The sequence below is a fragment of the Aquarana catesbeiana genome, linkage group LG03 (assembly GCF_042186555.1).
Source record: "Aquarana catesbeiana isolate 2022-GZ linkage group LG03, ASM4218655v1, whole genome shotgun sequence".
Taxonomy (NCBI): domain Eukaryota; kingdom Metazoa; phylum Chordata; class Amphibia; order Anura; family Ranidae; genus Aquarana; species Aquarana catesbeiana.
The window spans coordinates 573,021,799-573,043,229 of record NC_133326.1 but is presented as its reverse complement, the minus strand read 5'-3'; the positions used below and the strand labels follow the sequence as shown (position 1 = coordinate 573,043,229).

The window sequence follows — 21,431 nt, the reverse complement described above, 5'->3', positions numbered from 1 at the left end:
AAAGATCTGGAATACAAATTGTCTTTTAGGCAAAAGTTCAAGTTTTCAGTCCAAAAACACTTTTTAACAGTTTCATATAATATCACAGTTTTGTATTTGAATGATTTTACTGCAGGTGAACCTTGGTCAGTGTAAACAAATGATGCAGTTCTGAAATATAGAGCTGCTGAAATTGGGGAACATAGCCTATTAAAGGTTCACTCCACCCAAAACTATTTCAGTGTTTGGTAGATGTTGGATAATTAAACGACCTGGTAGTTTCATTTCCAAGGTGGACAGAAACAAAGTTGGGAATTATGTTTGGAAGATCTCACTGTTAGGAGTATCCAAGCCACATAAGAAGACAGGGGCTGATGTAGCTTCACCTACAACTTAAATATCAGTTTTGTGTGAACTGCAAAGAAAAATACTTTGAATTGAGCAAACTGAACTCTAATTTCTCTTTGGCGGCAGGTCATGCTATCAGTGCTGAGACATTGACCATGCTGGCAAAGATCACTGTTAAGGGGTTTTGCCTAAACATCAGTGCCCCAAGACTTTTTGGTAGAGATCATACCAAAACATAATGCCGTGTACATACGGTCGGACTTTTCGACCAGACGGGTCCGACTGACTTTCCAGCGTACTTTCGACGGACTTTTACCGGACTTCCGACTGACTTTTTAACGAACGGACTTGCCTACACACGATCACACCAAAGTCCGAAGGATTCGTACGTGATGACGTACACCGGACTAAAATAAGGAAGTTGATAGCCAGTAGCCAATAGCTGCCCTAGCGTTGGTTTTTGTCCGTCGGACTAGCGGATTTCTAAGTCCGGCGGAGTTACGACGTAAAGATTTGAAGCAAGTTCCAAATCTAAAGTCCGTCAGAGTTGCGACTGGAAAAGTCCACTGAAGGTCCGGTGAAGCCCACACACGATTGTCCGCCGGATTTGGTCCGTCAGCGTACGTCAGACCAGTCCGGTCGAAAAGTCAGACCGTGTGTACGCGGCATAAAGCCTAAAATGCAATACTCCAAAGCCTTTACCATTAATAATATGGGGTCTGCAATAGCTGGATTCAACCTGATTGCCTGGCTTTGTTTGGCCTCAGTATGTATGAGTCATAGTTTCAGGAAAAACAGGCAGTAAATTTAAGACTGGAAAAAGTCAGAATTCTTTATCCCAAGAATTGTTCCAGATCAGTGACTCAGATTTTACTGAAGCCAAAGCATCAGAACAGTAGCAGAGGATAACTACAATGCAGCCTACATATTTTTCTTATTACAGGTTTCCTTTAAAGTGAACCTATGCATACAGGTTTAGTTTTAGGGTTACGGGTGGTGTTAGGGTGAGAATTACAGGAAGGGTTAGCACTGAAGAAGGCTATAAGGAGGATTAGTGTGAGGAGAAGGGTTAGAGGGAGGATTCTTGTTAGGATAAAAGTTACAGCAAGAGTTAAGCTGGCCATAGACGGTTTGAATCTCAGCTGGTTCAACAGCAACCGACTGAGATTCGAACATACATGTATGGGCAGACTGAATGTACCAAGTTGATCAATCGATCAATTTGGGTACAACCAGCCTGCTGGATTTTACATGCGATTATCGCTAGCGGTACTATAGCCGTCAGCAATAATCATAGCCTTCACTCGGCGGGGATGGCTTCTACCCCCCCCCCCGCCAGGAGAATATAATGGACTGGCGGGAGGGATATCCCTGTCAACACTGTGTTGATGGGGGAATCAAGCTAATTTATTTCCTGCAACCCGTGATTGTAGGAAAGAAATGCACTCTGTGTATGGTCTGTCAAGGTGTTAAGGTGACAGAAAGTGTTAGGGTGAAGGTTAAAGGGAAGGAAGGGTTAGAATAGGGACAGTGTTAGGATCTGGGTTACAGAGAGCGGAAGTGTTAGGGTGAGCTATACAAGGAGTGTTGGAGTGAGGTTTACAGGGGTAAGGGTTACAGGCAGGGCTGGTGTTAGTATTGGAGTATAGGGATGGTTAGTGTTAGGATAACAGGGCGTGTTAGGGTGGGGGTTACAGTGAGGGTCAATGTTAGAATGTTAGAGTTACAGTTAAGATGAGCGTGACAGGGAGGGTTAATGTTAGGGTTACAATTACAGGGAGGAGAGGAGTAAGTAGGAGAGGGTAAGTGTTAGAGTTAGGGTTACAGGGAGGGTTAGTGTAGGGGGAGGATTACAGGAAAGGTGAGTGTTAGGGGGAGGGTTACAGGGAGGATTAGTGTTGGAAGAGGGTTACAAAGAGGATGAGCTTTATAGAAAGGGTTAGTGTTAAGGCAACCAGGATTGTTAGGGCAAAGGTTAAAGGAAGTGTATGTGTATGGGTTAGTGTTAGGATTAGGGTTGAAGGAAGAGTTAGTGTTAGAGTGATGGTTACAGAGAAGGTTGGAGTGAGGGATTCAGGGGGATTTAGTGTTGAGACAAGAGTTACAGGAGGTTATTGTAGACTAAAGTTACAGGGAGGTTTAGTTTAACATTAGAAACACAGGGAATGTTAGAGCTAGGGTTTCAGGGAAGATTAATGTTAAGGTTAAGGTTAGGGTGAGTTATAGGGAAGGGTAATGTGAAGAAAAACCTAGGGTAGGGTATAGCTCTCCGCTTTGGGAGCTCTATTACAAAAATAACCAACAGTTCTCTCCAGACACTGAAGCCCAATATATTAGGTTTTACGCCTTTACATGTCTGTTTAAAAGCTACCGCTTTTCTCTCAAACAGTTGTTTGTCATCAGGAAAACTTGATTTGTATTTGAAATGTGGTTTCGACATTCTGCATTTAGCAGGAAGGAGTCAAATTAGGCCTGGCTTTAAAAGGTGGGTCTGGTTGCAGCTGTTGTGTGACTTGCTATTTGGCTCCAGAGAATCTGTGATTATACAATATTGTTATTCTCTGTGTCTGATTGATTCCTTGACTGAAAACAGCTACAAAATGTATTTATTTTATTTGTCTGGAACAGGACAAGATTTTTTTTTACGCCGTCTGGGCAGTTTTAATCGGTCTCAGGGTTCACTGTTGAAGATTTTAGCTATGAGGTAGCTTTTAAAATAGGACCACATGTCTAGCGCTACATAGGAAGCACTGCAAACATCAACCAGTGCTGTTCTTGGAAAAACTATGATAAGCATTCATTACTTTTTAAGATAAAGTGTATGAAAATCAAAAAGTTTTGGATATAGTAGGAAATAAATCCAAAATATATATTTTTCTCAGTATTCAGCATAATGCCTTAGTGCAGGGATTTTCAAAATCTCTGAACAAAGGCACGTTTACTGTTCTTGAGCCTTTAGAACAGTCAGACTGTGGCCAGTGGGATTAGAAACCACACTGGTCTCGGTGAAAGTAAACAGTGGCACAACATTGGTTTTAGTGGAAGGAATAGTGCCTATTGTTTGTATAAGTGGGAGGAATGGTGCCCCATTGTTGGTGTCTATGGGAGAAATGGTGCTCAATCATTGGTGTTTGTGGGAGGGATGGTGTCCCATCATTGATGTCTGTGGGAGGATGGTGTCCCATCATTGGTGTCAGTTGATGGCATGGTCCCCCAAGGCCTGGATAAAGGCAAGCTAAGGGCCACATCGGGCCCACGGGCTTCAGTCTGAAGACCACTGCCTTAGTGCATACTGTTTCTTAAGCAAATATTTTTGTTTTGTAACCATGTTACATAATTAGTTGGGTTGAAAAAAAGATATAAGTCTATCTAGATCAATCAATAGACATAAAAATAAATAAATAGAATAAATAAATAGAAAACCTCCATATACAGTATCTTATACCCACAGTTCAGGAAGGCAAAACACTTAAAAAGTAAAAATTGCTTCAGCAGAGGAAAAATGTATTCCTCAAAGGCATTTGGATATTCCCTGGATCAGCAACCTCTGGTGTTATTATCCATTGATGTTTTTATCCAGTGAGGCCTGATTCACACCTATGCAGATTGCAGTTTGAATATTGCAGGTGCATTTTGCGTTTTTCAATACACGCTTTTAATCCATTGAAGTCTATGGAACCAAAAACCAGAAAAAAGTCCTTGGCCCATTCCATAAAATACTACATCCATAGGAAACCATGTTAAATGGACTGTAGCGTGTTTCTGCAAAACTTAAAATGCACAAAAAAATGCACAGGTGTGAACCAGGCCTTATACTTTGTGTGTTTGGAAAAAAAATCCAGCTAATTTTTTAAACAAATTACTGAGCTGACCAGACCTAGTTCTTGAGTAAGTCTATTTTATATTTTTACAGCTCTAACTGTGAAAAAGCCTTTGTGGGGGTTAAATCTCCTTTCCTCCAGATGTAGAGTGTTCCATTGTCATCTGTAATGACCTTCAAGTGAATAACTCTACACCAAGTTCACTATATGGACTATTAATGTATTTATACATAACGAGCATATCCACCCTTAACACCTTTTCTCAAGAGAGAATAAATTCAGTTCAGCTAAAATTTCCTCATAGCTGAGCTCCTCCATGCCTCTTATCAGTTTGGTTGCCCTTCTCTGCACTTTCTCCAGTTCCCTAATATCTTTTTATGAACTGATGCCCAAAACTAACTTGCATTATCCAGATGAGGTCTTACTAATGCTTTGTACAGGGGCAGATTTATGTATTGCTCTCTCTGGAGTCCATACTTCTTTTTATAAAAATAAATAATGTGCTTGCTTAAGAAACTGCAGCTTGGCATTGCATGCTAATACTAAAGCAAAGCTCCACCCAAAAGGGGAAGCTCCGCTTTTCTGCCTCCCCCCCCCCCATCCACTGCCACATTTGGCACCTTTTGGGAGGGAGTGGGTACCTTGTTTTGACAGGTACCTGCTCCCAATTCTGAGTGTCTAGGATTTTTTGCACTTCCTCATAAAGAGAAAGCAGATTAACAAACTTGGTCTTTCATGAATCCATGCTTACTATTACTTCTTCTATGTGGTCTTTTATCAAACTCTCCACCATCTTTCTGACTATAGAAGTTAACTCCACTTTTGTTTAGTTGATTCTCCCCTGGGTGACCTATGTACATTGCAAAACTTTGTTGCAGATTCCTTTTGTTCGGAAGAAATCCCTGTGTGTTTCTCTGTGTCTATGTGGAAAAGTGAGTCTAATGGGAGTGGTTTCATAGTTATCAATCAGCTGTGCACCTGCATCGCACCAATGAGGAAAGCTGCTGGGCCTGCATCCCTTTGGACGTGTTCCTATTAGGAGTATCTTACCAAAAATTACATTTTTGTTGCAGGGGATGCCTGAAATCTTACTTCTATCTTAGTGCAGACTTCTGGGAAAATCAGTGAGCCAATCACACAAGCAGGGAATCATGTTTCCGGGGGCGTTCTGTATACATTCTGTGTACAGACCACCTACAGGTAGACATATTGCATTGCATTTTCAGAAAATTACAGCGGCTGCAGATTGAAAAGGAAAGGTCATTTTTAATAACATTCCATTACAATATGACTTGTGTCGCAATTTTAAACGTTATATTATTTTTTGTTTACTTGCTATTTGTTTCCCCCACAAAAGTGGAGTTAACCTTTAACTAATGGGTCTGAAGTTACTTGGTAAAGACTTTGATCCCTTTAATAAAGACATCACATTGACCTTATGTCAATCCAGTGGTACTAAGCCAGTCAGATGCATAGCTTGAAGCTTGTGGGCCCGGATGCAAAAGCTGACCTGGACCCCAACCCCCAATTACCATCTGCTGCTTTTACAGCGTGCTTCCCCCCCCCCCGTCACTCTGTCTAGGTGAAACTGGACACTCAGAGTGCCCAGGATGGGCCTTGGCGGGCCCCTGCATTTACTGAATTATCTACGCAAGGGGACACAGCGAGCACTTTTCCCCACTGACATGGTGTAATCCGGAGCAGACAACCTCTGAGGAGAGGAGACCTACCTGAATAATATGAAAGTTATCAAAGATCTCCGGGGGTTCAGCATCCTTATTTAAGAAATTAACCAGCAAGGCCAAACTTAATATTAGGGAAAACTTCAGCTACTTTCACACTGGGGCTCTGCGTTAACGGTAAAGCGCTGCTTGTTTTAGCGGCGCTTTACTGCTGTTTTAGCTGTGCTTTTGGGCCACTAGCAGGGCATTTTTAATCCCCAAGAAGGGGTTAAAAATGCCTGTGTTGTGGCGCATCCGAAGCGCTTTTTAGGTACTTCGGAAGCCCTGCCCATTTAATGCAATGGGCAGAGGCGGTTTGGCAGAACTGTATACAGCGCTCCCAAACTGCCCCAAAGATGCTGCTTGTAGGACTTTTTTCACCGTCCCACAAGCGCACCGCCCCAGTGTGAAAGCCAGAGGGGTTTCACACTGGGGAGGCATGAGAGGCAGTTTTCAGGAGCTTTATAGGCACTATTTTTAGCGCTAAAACACCTGAAAACTGTCTTCAGTGTGAAAGGGGTCTGAGAGAAAGAATAAAACAAATGATGCTGCAAAAATCTAAACTTAGCCCACCTTAGTGGATATTGTCAGTCAGTAGAGCAATAGACAGAGTCCCCATTATCACATCAGAGCCCAGATTTTACAGTCCCCGCCATTACATCAGAGCCCCCCAGAGATACTACCTAAGAGTTAATTACTGTTAAAAGGATGTAGACACTGCAGCTTTTCTCATTTGAATACTGAGTGATTATATTGAACACTCCCATTCAGAAATCAGCCTTCCAGGGACACAGTTGAATACACAGCTTTTTCTTAAGTACAAAAACTGGTAGGACTCTTTTACAAAGTTTTTTTTAACAAATATGGAATTACTCTTTAATGAATTTAAGTAATTTACAAGGGGCCTACATGCTCAGACCTGACCTTTTTTATTATTAATCATTTTGAAAATTTGAGGGGGTTTGTCCCACTCTCTTTCACAGTCTGTAGTTTGTTTTGAATTTTTACAGCATTGATTTCCTTTTACATATTTTGTTTTATTATTGTGACTTTCAAATGATGATAGTGTTCCTTACCTGGGGAACTTTGTCAGTAACAAACCTTCCTATTGCATGTTGACAACCCTAAGCAACTGTCTCAAGATTAGCAGCAGCGCTCTCTCAGTTGGCTATTTGGCCTGCCAAAATAGATAGACCAACGATGCTGCTAACTACAACATAGCGGTATAATGTTGTCACTGTTAGCCTGGAACAGTAAGTGCTGTTATTGGCAGGATCTCCAGGTTACAAACTTTGCAAAAGGGTTGCACAAAAAAAGAAATCTGTAAACAGTGATGCATAACGCCAAACTTACTGAAAAGGAAATTCTGGGTTTACTACACTTGAAGACTATGTCTTTTTTTGTTCCACAGACAGGAAGTATGAGGAATGCTCTCCAAATCTAGGGGAAATCCCCTTTTAGGCAGCTGTCACTTATTGGAACATTTTCCCTCCGTTTCTGTTCCTGCTACAGCAACTGGTCATGCGACTTGTGACACACAAAATCGCATGACAAGTCAAAACACATTAATTTCAATGGGTGCCATCTTAATCGGTGCAACTCGAGTCGCAGCGACAAAAAAAAAAGCACTACTTTTCTGCTACTTTGGTGTGACTTGAGTGCCATAGACTGCAAAGTTAAATCACAAACGTTGCAAGCAAGTTGCATGACTTTGGGATCACAGCAGTGTGAACCAAGCCTAAATCCCATTCTTGAGGTCTAGTCTATTGAGTTTACCTAGGATGAGATGATATCATTGGTCTGCTGTGGACAGGTGTAAGTGTTTTCTCACTCTACCAGTGATCAGACAGCAACACTAAATTTAAACACAAGGTGAGAGGCTCAGGCTGCAGCAACCCTGATTTGATGGCTAATGCCGTGTACACACGAGCGGACTTTTCGGCAACAAAGGTCCGACAGTCTTTCCGACGGACTTTCGACTGACTTTTGACGGACTTCCGACAGACTTTCTAACGAACGCACTTGCCTACACACGATCACACCAAAGTCCGACGGATTCGTACGTGATGACGTACGACCGGACTAAAATAAGGAAGCTGATAGCCAGTAGCCAATAGCTGCTCTAGCGTCGGTTTTCGTCCGTCGGACTAGCATACAGACAAGTGGATTTTTCAACCGGACTCGAGTCCATCGGACAAATTTGAAACATGTTCCAAATCTAAAGTCCGTCAGATTTTAGACCGAAAAAGTCCGCTGCAGGTCCGATGGAGCCCACACACGGTTGGATTGTCCGCCGGATTCGGTCCGTTGGACCAGTCTGGTCGAAAAGTCCGCTCATGTGTACAGGGCATAAGTCCCACTAACTATTATTCCCCTGTCCTATGAGAATTCTTCTGTTGCAGTCTGATCAGTGGTGGAGAAAAGGCTAAGGAAATGCTTCCTCCTTACTGCAGTAGACTAATGACACCCTCTCAGCCTAGACATAGTCACTGGACTCAGGGACGGCTTTTTAATGATAAAGTGGAGCTCTTTTGAAAAGTACACTGTTTCTGTATATTGTGATATGTCAGGAATTTATTAATGCAGACTTGTAATGTGAAAGGTCCACTTTAAAGGGAAAAGTTAACTGTATCTAAGCACCTCAAACTGAACAAAAACGATTTAATTATTTTTACTACTCAAAGCAAATTCACCCATCCATGTCTCCATGCTTTATTTTGTTGAGAAATCACTTTGAAAAACACGTCTTCTTGAGTAAGGGCAGATGATTCATGTAGCATTTACTTACTGGAATCTAATTGCCATTTGCTTAGGCATACATACAGGAGGGCGTTTGTAGCTGAGTTAGCCTCTCCTCCCCTCTTCCAGGTGAAGGGGAAAAAAGCACATGAAGATTCTCAGGAGGTATGACATCATTTAGAAAGAAAAGCTCGAAGGCCAACGTAGCGCTCGAAAATGTGTGAAAATATATAGAATAATTATTAAATGTGAATAAACAATATATAGCTGCCAGCACTTTAAAGTCTAATACAAAAACTTCAAACAAGTAAAATATACTAAATAAATGCAGCACTAGTGAAATTAATAATCAATTAAACAAGTGATGGTGAAAACTAAAGCAGAGTCCCATTGAAAATAATCAAGTGATAAGAAAACTAAGGCAGAGTCCCATTAAGATTCAAGTCCGTATATCAAACAATGAACACCCATCCATATAGAAGTGATAGTTTGCAATGGAGGAATCCATGAAAAAATCCTTCATATAAGTGCGTCCAACTCCACACCCAGGTGAATAAGTAATCTGCTTTCCAGATCGCCGTGACCGCTAATCAGTGGTCTCACCAAGCTCAGGGAATGGTTAAGTCTCCCAGGACCTACTGTCTGGAACTGCAGCTGGGACCAATGATACTCAGAAAACATAAAAAGAAAGGCACCCATAGTGTAATTCTGAATAAAAGCGAATTTAATAAAACAAGTAGATTTGCACTTACAAAGTAGAAGCCGTTTAAAAGCGATACAGCAGTGTTTGTTAAGAACGGAACCGCAGCGTCTCCATAGACTTCTGTTCAGTTCCTGTGTAATTTGTCCATCCACTTCCTGAAGGGAAAAACGTGATGACGTCACCGTCGTAGGCTCCACCCTATGTGATTCGTCACTAACGGACATCGGCTGGGGAATGGCCAGACATAATTTGCCTAGGCCAGAAATCAGGAAGCAGGTAAAGAACTGTAAAAGAAAAAAAAGTTTAAAACAAGTTAGTATAATATACCTTCCAATTTAAAACAAGTTAGTATAATATACCTTCCAATCTATTTACTAACTCTAGCAGCATAGGGATTAAAAATAGTTAATGTTGATTGAGAGAGTTTAGTTCCACTTTAAGGTAGAGTAGAAGGCACCGGGGGATGAAAAGGACTTAGCAGACCCCCAGTCATTGGTAGAGGCTATATACAATCGCTTGGAAGGAAAGAACACTTTGCTAGCAGCACACAGCAGCAGTGAACACATGTGTGAAAACATCACTAGAATGACACATCTAGTAAAATTTCACATTGACAGACAATATTTACCTTCTCGCCAGAGATTCTGGGCAGCAGCACGCTAATGTCATCACAGCTGGCTTTCCAATCTAATATAAGGTGGATCCATTTACTCTGCGCCAAAAGAACCATTCTTTCAAATAGACCTTAAAGGGACATACACCACTATGTACATGAAACAAAGTATAAAAGTAAGCAAACAGAACTACAATAATTTAAAATGGTATTAAACTCAAAAACAAAAATGTATTATATTACAGCTAACCAGTTCTTAGATGTGATGGCTGCATTAATTTTCCCTTTTTAGGCTTGTTTTCAATTTTTTTACCTGGTGATTTGGCCAACAATTCTGTTATTTTTCAACTTTCTATAACAGACCAAGCTGGCCAGATGGAGGGTTGAGACAAACAAATTGTCACTAGCAGGGGCGCTTACAATGGTCAGATTTTATTCATTTACTGTATGTAAAACCTTTATCTCAAAAGGAAAAAAACTGTTGCGGTAACTGCTTTAAAGGTTACTAAACCCACAACAGTATAATCAGTCTGTATATGCAATAAAGCACGCTTGTTATACTCACTGTGGAACATAAGGGATTAAATCTTTGTGTAAAAAGGCTGTTTGATCCTGTCTTCTCTGATCCTCCCCTACTTCCACTGTCTCCATTCCATCTGCTGATAGTACAGAGCCTTGGGGGCAGTCTGCACATCCTCAGTTTGCTGTGTATTGCTAGAGAGTTTTTCTTTTGGGAGGGTGCATGTGATCATCCCAGGGCCAATCAGCACTATCCAGACAGAGGGTTAGGGGTCATGCAGCCTCATAGGACAATCAGAGGAGAATGAAATCTCCTCCTACAAGTTTTAACCAGAAACTGATAGAGGTCACAAGACTGCTATTTGCTCCTGATGAGAAAAGGTATTTAGCTGTTTATATTTAGTAAAATAATTGCATTTCCATCTTCTGTGTACAGTGGGAGACCAGATATAGTGAATGCAGGGTCCTGGGTTTAGTAACACTTTAAATGTGTTAGCTGGAGTTCAGCTTTATTTAGTCAATTCCATCCTAATCTTCTAGTGCATCAAATACTACCCTTTCGACAGATTGACAATGCTGCTATCCAAATGTGTCTCTATTGCTCTTCCATCCAGAGTGGAGACACCTAAAACAACTAGTATGTTACTCCCCCGATAACCAGGTGAAAATAAAGGGAAAAAAACGCTTAAAAAAGAAATCTGATGCATTCACCTTATTTAAAGTGGGTTTTAAAGATAGAAGGTTTTTGTCCTTAATTCATTCTGTGTAATAGGCTGGCCATGGATTATGCAGTTTTCTTGGTTTAAGGAAGGAAAATTGCTCAATTCCCCCATCAACACAGGCAGTATTCGCAATTATAAAATAAAGATAGTGCTGCGCTGTAAAATAAGTAATGTGCAAATAAAGTGAAAAAGTGCTCAGTAAAAGATACACTTAAAAGAGGCAGTTTCCTATTATAACAAATCCTTAAAAATATATAGAAAGAGTATGATATACTCAACTTATTTCTTCTTTAGATAAAACAGTGATAAAATATATCTGTATGATGCACAAATAAAGTGCAAAAAAGTGTTCAGTTGAAAGTGCACTAAAAGATGCAATTCCTATAATAAATGCATACCGAATCCTTAAAAAAGTATAAAGGTGTATCACATGCTCATCTTATAAACAATATATCTGTATAAATATATGCAATATGTAAAATGAATAGTGTCCGTAAAATATAAAGTACAGGATGGATTGGTGACTGTATATTAACAGTGTCAGCAAACAAGAATAAAGTGCTGGTGCTGGTGACAACTCTCTAAAATGGAGTGCTGGTGGCGGGTGACTTCCTGTCTTCTGTGCAACGTAATGTGTGGATGTCCCCTTACCTTACCGCTGTAAGGTAACAGCATGTGGGTATATCTTTCTTATGGAACCAATATGTCCCCTGGCAATCTCCCAGTCTGGCATCTCCGGCTCTGCTTGGGTGTGTCTCTTATCTGGAAGCAGAGTCCCCTTTTTTGTTCCTGGTATATCTGCATCAAATAGGCCTCGCAGTGGGGTGTGGGGAAATGTAAAGAACAGGAAGGATGCATGATAGTGTAGTATTTTTGAATATTTATTTGGTGACAGCAAAAAATAAATCAGGGTAATCAAAATAAAAAGTATCATACAGGCATGTAAACACGAGCAGCAAGCTCGCCCACGTCACTTCCGGTGCCTAGTATTACTGACGCGTGTTCGTCACAGTCATGTGACTTCATCAGGGTATTGTTCCCCTCTCTGAGGATCTGATTGTTACTCTACATAAAGATGGCTTAGGCTATAAGAAGATTGCCAAGACCCTGAAACTGAGCTGCAGCACAGCGGCCATACAGCGGTTTAACAGGACAGGTTTCACTCAGAACAGGCCTTGCCATGGTTGCCCAAAGAAGTTGAGTGCACGTGCTCCGCGTCATATCCAGAGGTTGTCTTTGGGAAATAGATGTATGAGTGCTGCTAGCATTGCTGCAGAGATTGAAGGGGTGGGGGGTCAGCCTGTCAGTGCTCAGACCACACGCCGCACACTGCATCAAATTGGTCTGCTTGGCTGTCGTCCCAGAAGGAAGCCTCTTCTAAAGATGATGCACAAGAAAGCCTGCAAACAGTTTGCTGAAGACAAGCAGACTAAGGACATGGATTATTGGAACCATGTCCTGTGGTCTGATGAGACCAAGATAAACTTATTTGGTTCAGATGGTGTCAAGTGTATGTGGCGGCAACCAGGTGAGGAGTACAAAGACGAGTGTGTCTTGCCTACAGTCAAGCATGGTGGTGAGAGTGTCATGTGGGGCTGCATGAGTGCTGACGGCACTGGGGAGCTACAGTTCATTGAGGGAACCATGAATGCCAACATGTACTGTGACATACTGAAGCAGGGCATGATCCCCTCCCTTTGGAGACTGGGCTGCAGGGCAGTATTCCAATATGATAACGACCCAAAACACACCTCCAAGATGACCACTGCCTTGCTAAAGAAGCTGAGGGTAAAGGTGATGGACTCCATCAAGCATGTCTCCAGACCTTAACCCTATTGAGCATTTGTGGGGCAGCCTCAAACGGAAGGTGGAGGAGCGCAAGGTCTCTAACATTCACCAGCTCCGTGATGTCGTCATGGAGGAGTGGAAGAAGCCTCCAGTGGCAGCCTGTGAAGCTCTGGTGAACTCCATGCCCAAGAGGGTTAAGGCAGTGCTGGAAAATAATGGTGGCCACACAAAATATTGACACTTTGGCCCAATTTGGACATTTTCACTTAGGGGTGTACTCAGTTTTGTTGTCAGCTGTTTAGACATTAATGGCTGTGTGTTGAATTATTTTGAGGGGACAGCAAATGTACACTGTTATACAAATTGTACACTTACTACTTTATATTGTACACTGTTATACAAACTGTACACTCACTACTTTATATTGTAGCAAAGTGTAATTTCTTTGGTGTAGTCACATGAAAAGATATAATAAAATATTTACAAAAATGTGAGGGGTGTACTCACTTTTGTGAGATACTGTGTGTGTATATATATATATTACCAAAAGTATTGGGGCGCCTGCCTTTACATGCACATGAACTTTAATGGCATCCCAGTATTAGTCCGTAGAGTTCAATATTTGGTTGGCCCACCCTTTGCAGTTATAACAGCTTCAACTCTTTTGGGGTGGAGGAACCTGACTGGTCTACACAGAGTCCTGACCTCAACCCGATAGAACACCTTTGTCATGACCTTCTGTCATAGAAGAGTCCATATGCACACCCCTCCAGCGACAAATATTCTGCACTTCTGGGTGTGTAGAAAACCTATTTTTTCACCCCAGGAAATACGATTTGGCAGGAGGATACACTATATGGTTTATTTGCTAAAGCCGGAGGGTAAAAAATCAGACTCAGTTCTGCATAGAAACCAATCAGCTTCCAGGTTTTATTGCCAAAGCTTAATTAAACAAACTGAGGTTAGAAGCTGATTGGCTACCATGCACAGCCGCACCAGATTCTGGGTGCACCAGTTTTAATAAATCTACCCCAGTGTGTGGTGGGGATAGCAGCTATTCGACCTACGCAAAGTGACTAGGGAGAAGTAAAGTAATGGCTGTTGAAAGGTATGTATATGGCCCCTACTTTTATAGGGTGTACATTCCATACAGGTGACCCTAAAGTGATAGTTGTCTCTGCATTGAACCCAATGCATTTTGCAAAATTTGCAGAGATTCCAGAAAAATTTCTGAAAAACCCAATCTTACTCATACCTGGTTGTAAGTAAACCAAGGTTTGGAGCTAAGGCCCATGTCACACTTATTGGTATCAACTCACCAGTGTCTGAGTTGTTAGACAATAGCTGAGAAACTGCTCACCTGTTTTCATGATATACTGATGCTCCTTTGCTCCCATTTTCTGGAACTCCTTATCCCAATCTATATCACACTCTGTCCACATTCAGGGGATACCTGAAAATCTCTGTAGGGAAGCCTATCCTGCCTCTACATACCAAATTGAATTTTACTTTCTCCATCGATTCATCCCCCCATAGGTAACCACCTTTTATATCCCCCCCCCTTCAGATTGTAAGCTTTTCAAGAGAACGCCCCTCCATGGACTTTGTATAGCATTGCTCAGTCTGTTATATAACTTGTATAATAAAGAGTGACATGAGCCTAATAAGCTGCATTTACTACTCTGCGCAGTAACAAAATGTGTCTCATTTATAAGGCAATGGCTGTGACAAACCTTCCTGGCGAATACTTTTCTTATAAAAATTATACATTGATAATAATAAAATCTGGTGTTGCTAATTATTTGACATACTGTAAGCTCAGTGTGTTTTATAGCAAAATTAGATTAGACGTTGGACACACTAAAAATGACCAATTTTGTGTTGGCAGTCACAGCCAAGTGGCAGCCTTTGCCACCATCCAGGTTCTCCTGTTCACACTTTTGTATTTGGTATCTGGAAAAGTCTCACAGGCTGCTGAAACTTTTATTTGTAAAGAGAAAAAAAAGTAACACTCAATGAAAGCCTGCATTATGAGCAAGGCTACAGAATGAACTGAATTATGGAAGAGTTCTGGCCAAGATAATAACTGCCAGTAAATTTATATAATATCAGGTTACATATTGCTTTAATATTTATTTTGTGCCTAGTAATTTTTTAGATTTTAATATTTTTCTAATTTTAACAAGAAATGTAAGATTCCAACTTCACAGACCAAATATAAATTGAAATGAGAATCACACCAGAGCCTGTTTGGTGGCTTGAAGCCACTGGTTTTAGGATGGATAGTTACTTATTATAACGCCACACTGCCAGATTGCACTTTAATAAAGAGCTGTATTTTTGTAGGCAGAAGCCCACTATGTGGATGATCTTATGTGAATCAAGGTTTGATATATGCAATATATGCCTATAGGCAGCATAGGTGTGCGCACAGGGTGTGCCGGTGTGCTCAGGCACACCCTAATCCCCCCATGTGCATTAGTGTTATCGTTCTGTGTAGCAACAGGAACATGGGAAAGATCTCCCTCTTACCGGCTCTGCCATAAGAGAAGTGTTTATCCTTTTCTCTGTCAGTGTGCCAGCAGGGAGATCAATGTGCCGGGGTCATATATATGTAGATACATACACATGCATGTGTGTTTGAGCTTAAGGGTGCACACCCTAATGCATTAGGCTGCGCACACCTATGATAGGCAGTTAGTTCCTTGCATGACGCAATTTGACAAGACAATGGATTGGGGTGCATGCCATTCTGTTTTGAACTGAAGTTGTATCTTTTGCATACAAACTACGTGCTGAAAGGTGCCCTTCTTTCTTATCTAAGAAAGTTGGGAGGAATACATTTTGGAAACCATAATTCTAACGGGAACATTTTTTTTTCACCCCAGCTTCTGCACAGGTGACAGTGGATGCTTGCTGCACGAGTGGATATGAATGGGCATCACAGAAGCAAGTGTGCAAGAACCTCCCTGTTCTCTCCGATTCCAAACAATGCAGGTAATTGAGATGTAACATGCAGTATGTTGGACCATTTAAGCAGTTCCTGATAAACTCACCAAGGTTTGCTACATGGATGGTCCGTCAACTCCTTCCTGCCCAACATCTGATTGAAAAATTGAAGGAGCCGGGTGGAAAATTGTTGGTGGGACAGCAGGTGCATCAGATGAATCTGCTATTCTGGTATTCTGACAGACCCTGTTTCCAGATGTTAGAATACAATAGCCACAGTGGGAGATTCATTCACCTTTTTGTTTTCATTGAGCCTGGGGGATTATCTTATTAGTGTAGGACCAGCTTTAGCTGATTCTCAAATAAAGCCTTAAGTGTGTATGAAAGTACGTACTCTGAATCCAATGTGGAACAACAGGGGTTGCAGCATCATAATAGAGACCAGGGCTCTTCCTGTCACTTCCTACTGCTAATCAAGGCTAGTGCAAGAATTTTTGTCTACACAGGTGAAGGTGTATTTTGGTGCACTGCATCCTATTACGTTATGACGCCTTACCTTAAAACAAAGCCCTCCAGCACTGCACCGCTGTCGGAGCTTCTGTCTTCACCCAGTCCTCCTTTCAGGTTCATGGGCTTCAGCCATTTGAATAGGTGAGCCACGATGACGTCACTTCCGTGCATGTGTCAGAGTCACAGCTGTGGCACGGCTGTATTCAGAAGAGCAGAATCCTGGGACCTGCTTTGTACTGGTCCATTGATCACCCCTCCCATCCCATACAAAGCTTGCCACTCACTTACTGTTCTAAAGCCTCCACAGCAGGGATGAGAAAGGCGATCTGCCTGCTCACCACCCACCCAATCGCCATCCCAACTGCCAAGGTGAATGTATACTGGGGCCCACCACCTCCACGCATGGCCGGGCTCAGAAGCCTCCAACCCATCTCCCAGGCTCCCATCACACCATTCAGCAGATCCCAGCTGACCCCATGCAGGTGCAGCAGACATAGGATTTCCTGCGCTGAGATCTGCGGATCGCTGGGGGAACTCCCCTTAAAAATCCAAGTCGTATCTTACTGAGCCCCCCCATCCAGGTTCCCTAAGTCACCTCTCTAAGCCGATATTAGTTGCCTGCCTGGCTGGTGTGTTGTTCTAATAGCTTCAATACTTTCTGAAACAAATATGCAATTTGTTGCAAAATATGCACATAAGTAACTCTAAATTCATTCTTGTTGCTTGTCAGTGACTCTGCCAAGGCATCAAAATGACAGTCAGGCAGTTAGCATTTTCAGAAGAAAAGGTCAGCAGTGGCAGAATCCCAAAATTCTAAAATACTATCTAATGTGACAGTCAACAATATGCAATCAGCTAAAAAATTCCAACCACACAGACTGGCTTTTTCCCCAATTTTAGTTATCTACGTAAATAGACTGCTTGTCATCTGGTCCCTTGAAACATAGCAAGCAGATGTTCTTTTCAGTGAGGTAGAAAGAAATCCTGGATAGCCGCACTCAGGGATAAGAACATCTTTATTTCAATAAAATCTAACAATACAGTCAATTGCAGAGACGTACAGGGTGGTAGACTGCTAACGCGTTTCACATCATTAGGATGCTTATTTGTAGCTAGAGAGGGATAGTAGTAGTGTGGTATAAATAGAAAAGTGAAAAAGTAAAAGGGGGGGGGGCGGGGTATGCATGCCGGTAAAACAACCAATCACCGCGCTGCATAGCAAACTCACCCTCTCAGTGTGATTAAAACAATAATGATCCCATTAAAAAACTACACCTGCTAAAAGAGGAGAGAAAACATACATTGTTAACCTAACCAAAATGCATAAAGAAAAATGTAAAATAGACAAAACTGTCATGCCAATAAAAATCAGCACGAACTCATAAAAATAACTGAAAAGAAGAGAAAAGAAAAGGTAAGTATTGGATGCTAAAACCCTCCATAGCAGGTGAAGCCGCAACAATGGAACAAACTTGAGTAGTTGGGAGTGTTAAAAAGGTGTCAAAGCACTCTCGCAACCCTAAAACAGCAAATGTGCATAAGCAGTTTAGATGAAATATACACACATTTTCATGAGATCAAAGTACAAGCATATTAGACATGAGATCAGCGTGTATGTACATTAAACATGAAATTAGAGATTTATGCACATTACTCCTCCAATCATTCTTAACCACTTGTATTTTATAGACGAGAGAGTTGACAAAAAAATATGCAGTGAAAAATATATACATAGATCTGAAAAAGGGGTCGGTCCAACTACCCAAGAGAGTGGTTACAAATGTGTCAAAAGTATCAAACATGTAGCATCGCATCCAAAGCACTGATGTCAGATAAGTCTTTACTTTCTAAAAAGAAAAAACAGTAAAAAACAAACAAACAGAAGCATGAAAATGGATTAGACACCAGATGAACCACAAAAAAGTATAAATAAATATCCATTGTTGTTGATATTAAACTCCCATGACAATGTCATGTTAGCAATGCTGTCAATAATGAAAAGATATGTGATCAACCACATAGGAAACATATAAAAACCCAAACAAAGGAACCAAAACAAAGAACCGAATGAACTATTAAATGAATGCAGTTTCCACATAGATCAACGTGCTGGCAAACTATGCTACAACAGCAAATGTATAGAAACCATAAGTCTCACTCCATGTGCTGAAATAGGTTGAGTTGAATCATAACACAAAAGAGTGTAACCTCAAACGCACACAGATATAGTAGGGTAGTTGTAGAATCTGCATCAAACAAAGCCCAAACCTACATCCAAAAGAAAAATTAAGAATTATTAAGGCGGCCTTGCTACATAGTACCATGCGATTAGTAATTCCCAAAGTCTCACTTCTCGTGCTGCAAAACACCATGACTCACTATAAGAATACCATAAATCTAGAGTGGAATTGGCAAAAATAATAAAGCCAAAAGGCAAAAAGAACAAAATGGTCTATAACAAACCTAACAGCATTAAGCCATGTATTCGGAGACTCGAGAGAGTCTCACTTGAAGTACTGCAGCATATCACAGTTGACTGTCAAAAAATTATGTCAATGGGACTATAGCTTAGTATATCTGACTAGATAAAACTAGTTCTTTATATTATATATTATTAAGGCGGCCTTGCTACATAATAATGCAATTAGACATTCCCGAAGTCTCACTTCTCGTGCTGCAGGACGCCACGGCTTGCTATTAAAACACTACAAATCTAGAGTGGGACTGACAAAAATAAAACCAAAAGTCAGAAAGGACAAAAAAGTCCATAGCAAGCCTTGCTGTATTATGCCATGCATTCGGAGACTCAAAAAGAGTCTCACTTAAAAAGTCTCACTCAAACTGCTGAAAAAGTTTATATAGTGCTACTTGCTATGGCATAAGACTGAAGCCTAAAAAACTTAGGCCTAGGGAATCGTGTTTCCCATCTACCAAGAATGCAAAATGTATGAGTATTTGGAAACCTTGCTACATAGTGCTGTGCAATTAGAAATTCCCAAAGTCTCACTTCTCGTGCTGCAGAACACCATGGCCCGCTATAGGAATACCATAAATCTAGAGTGGGATTGACAAAAATAATAATAAAGCCGAGAGGCGAGAAAAACAAATGGTCTATAACAAACCTAACTGCATTATGCCATGTATTCGGAGACTAGAAAGGGTCTCACTTGAAGTGCTGCAGCACATCACAGTTAACTATCAAAAAAAAATGATGTCAATGGGACTATAGTTTAGTATATCTGACTAGATAGACTAGTTTTTTTATATATTATATATTGTTATGGCGGCCTTGCTGCATAATACCATGCAATTAGAAATTCCCGAAGTCTCACTTCTCGTGCTGCAGGACACCACGGCCCGCTATAGAGACACCACAAATCTAGAGTGAGACTGACAAAAAATAATAAATAAAGCCGAAAGGTGGAAAAGACAAAATAGTTTATACCGAGCCTTACTGTATTATGCCATGCATTCGGAGACTCAAAAGGGTCTCTCTTGAGGAGTCTCACTCAAACTGCTGAAACAATGCTACTACTTGTTATGGCATAAAGCTGAAGCCTAAAAAACTTAGGCCTGGGAAATTGTGTTTCCAATCTACCAGGAGTGCAGAATATATGAGTTTTTGAAAACCGGATATCTAATCTATCAACAGTAAAAAATGTATAATGTAAATATCAATGGAACATAGTAAATTGTAGACAATGCATAAGCAGGCTGATGCAACTTTCTAACGATAACACATTTAGGGGAACTGATTAATGTTGGTGAAATCCCAGATGGAGGACTACTGAGGGTATGAATAACAAAAACTACAGGTAAAGTCATTTATATGTATGCGAAGACGCAGGAAGCATGTACGGTTATTCATAAAAATGTATAAATAAAGAGGGGTGGTGGCGCTTCCTAGTTTGGGTAAAGGTGCCAAGTGTGAGAAAAAAGAAAAATACATTTTTAATATTTAATATTAATATTCAGTGACCTATAAATACGTGAATGGTAAACAGGCTGTTATTTACTTAGTGAAGTGATCCTGCCAGAAACATAGTGAGTGTTTCCTATTGGTAAATATGCTTTAATGTGCAAATCTCCAAGTGTATGCTAGATAACTAGCTACAAATTGCCCGTCCTATATATTAGTACTAGTATAGACCATAATAGAGCACATACCCTCAATTATGAGTCATAAACGAAATATATATACGCAGTGAACACATGTGCAAAAAATAATGTAAACAAACAGATATTTTTACATAAAGACTTAGTGATAGTCCATAATTATATGTGGAACCCCCCTCGGGGTTAACATCCCAAATTAATAAGTGCAAATATTCCAACAAATCTTGCTGCGTGTAGCTAATAGTTCATCAGGTAAATTGAATTTCCATTCATAATCGTTGACATAAACACAGTGACTGTGAATGTTCAAAAAATTCAGTGACTGTAGGTGTTCAGACAATTCCACTTGTGACTTCGTGCTCCCCCTCAAGTGTCCCCACTCACCGGATCCCCTCGCCCCCACGGGGGCACTGCGCTTATCTTTAGGCCCACCAAGGTTGCTCCACCGAACTCATCCAAAGGTCTGGGGTAATCCACCTTCCTGTAGATGTTATCTCTATGGTTGGCTCCTCAAACACCACTTCTTCATCAAACTCCGCAGTCATTGCTGTCCGCCATGCCACCCTCAGCGGCACACTGGGAAATGGAGTCTGCAGCCCGGACAGCAATGGCATGGCGGATATTTATGTAAAAATATCTGTTTGTTTACATTATTTTTTGCACATGTGTTCACTGCGTATATATATTTTGTTTATGACTCATAATTGAGGGTATGTGCTCTATTATGGTCTATACTAGTACTAATATATAGGACGGGCAATTTGTAGCTAGTTATCTAGCATACACTTGGAGATTTGCACATTAAAGCATATTTACCAATAGGAAACACTCACTATGTTTCTGGCAGGATCACTTCGCTAAGTAAATAACAGCCCATTTACCAGTCACGTATTTATAGGTCAC

The 21,431-nt window shown here is 41.0% G+C and overlaps 1 protein-coding gene across 3 annotated transcripts in view; it reads left to right on the top strand.

Annotated features, from left to right (window-relative positions):
- The window catches only part of FBLN1 (fibulin 1), a 154,060-nt gene that overhangs the window by 28,632 nt on the left and 103,997 nt on the right, over positions 1–21,431 (top strand). For all 3 annotated transcript variants that reach the window (XM_073621913.1, XM_073621915.1, XM_073621914.1), the window contains exon 2: positions 15,842–15,950. In XM_073621913.1, coding sequence (XP_073478014.1) covers positions 15,842–15,950 — 109 coding nt within the window. The remainder of the gene's footprint in view (positions 1–15,841; positions 15,951–21,431) is intronic.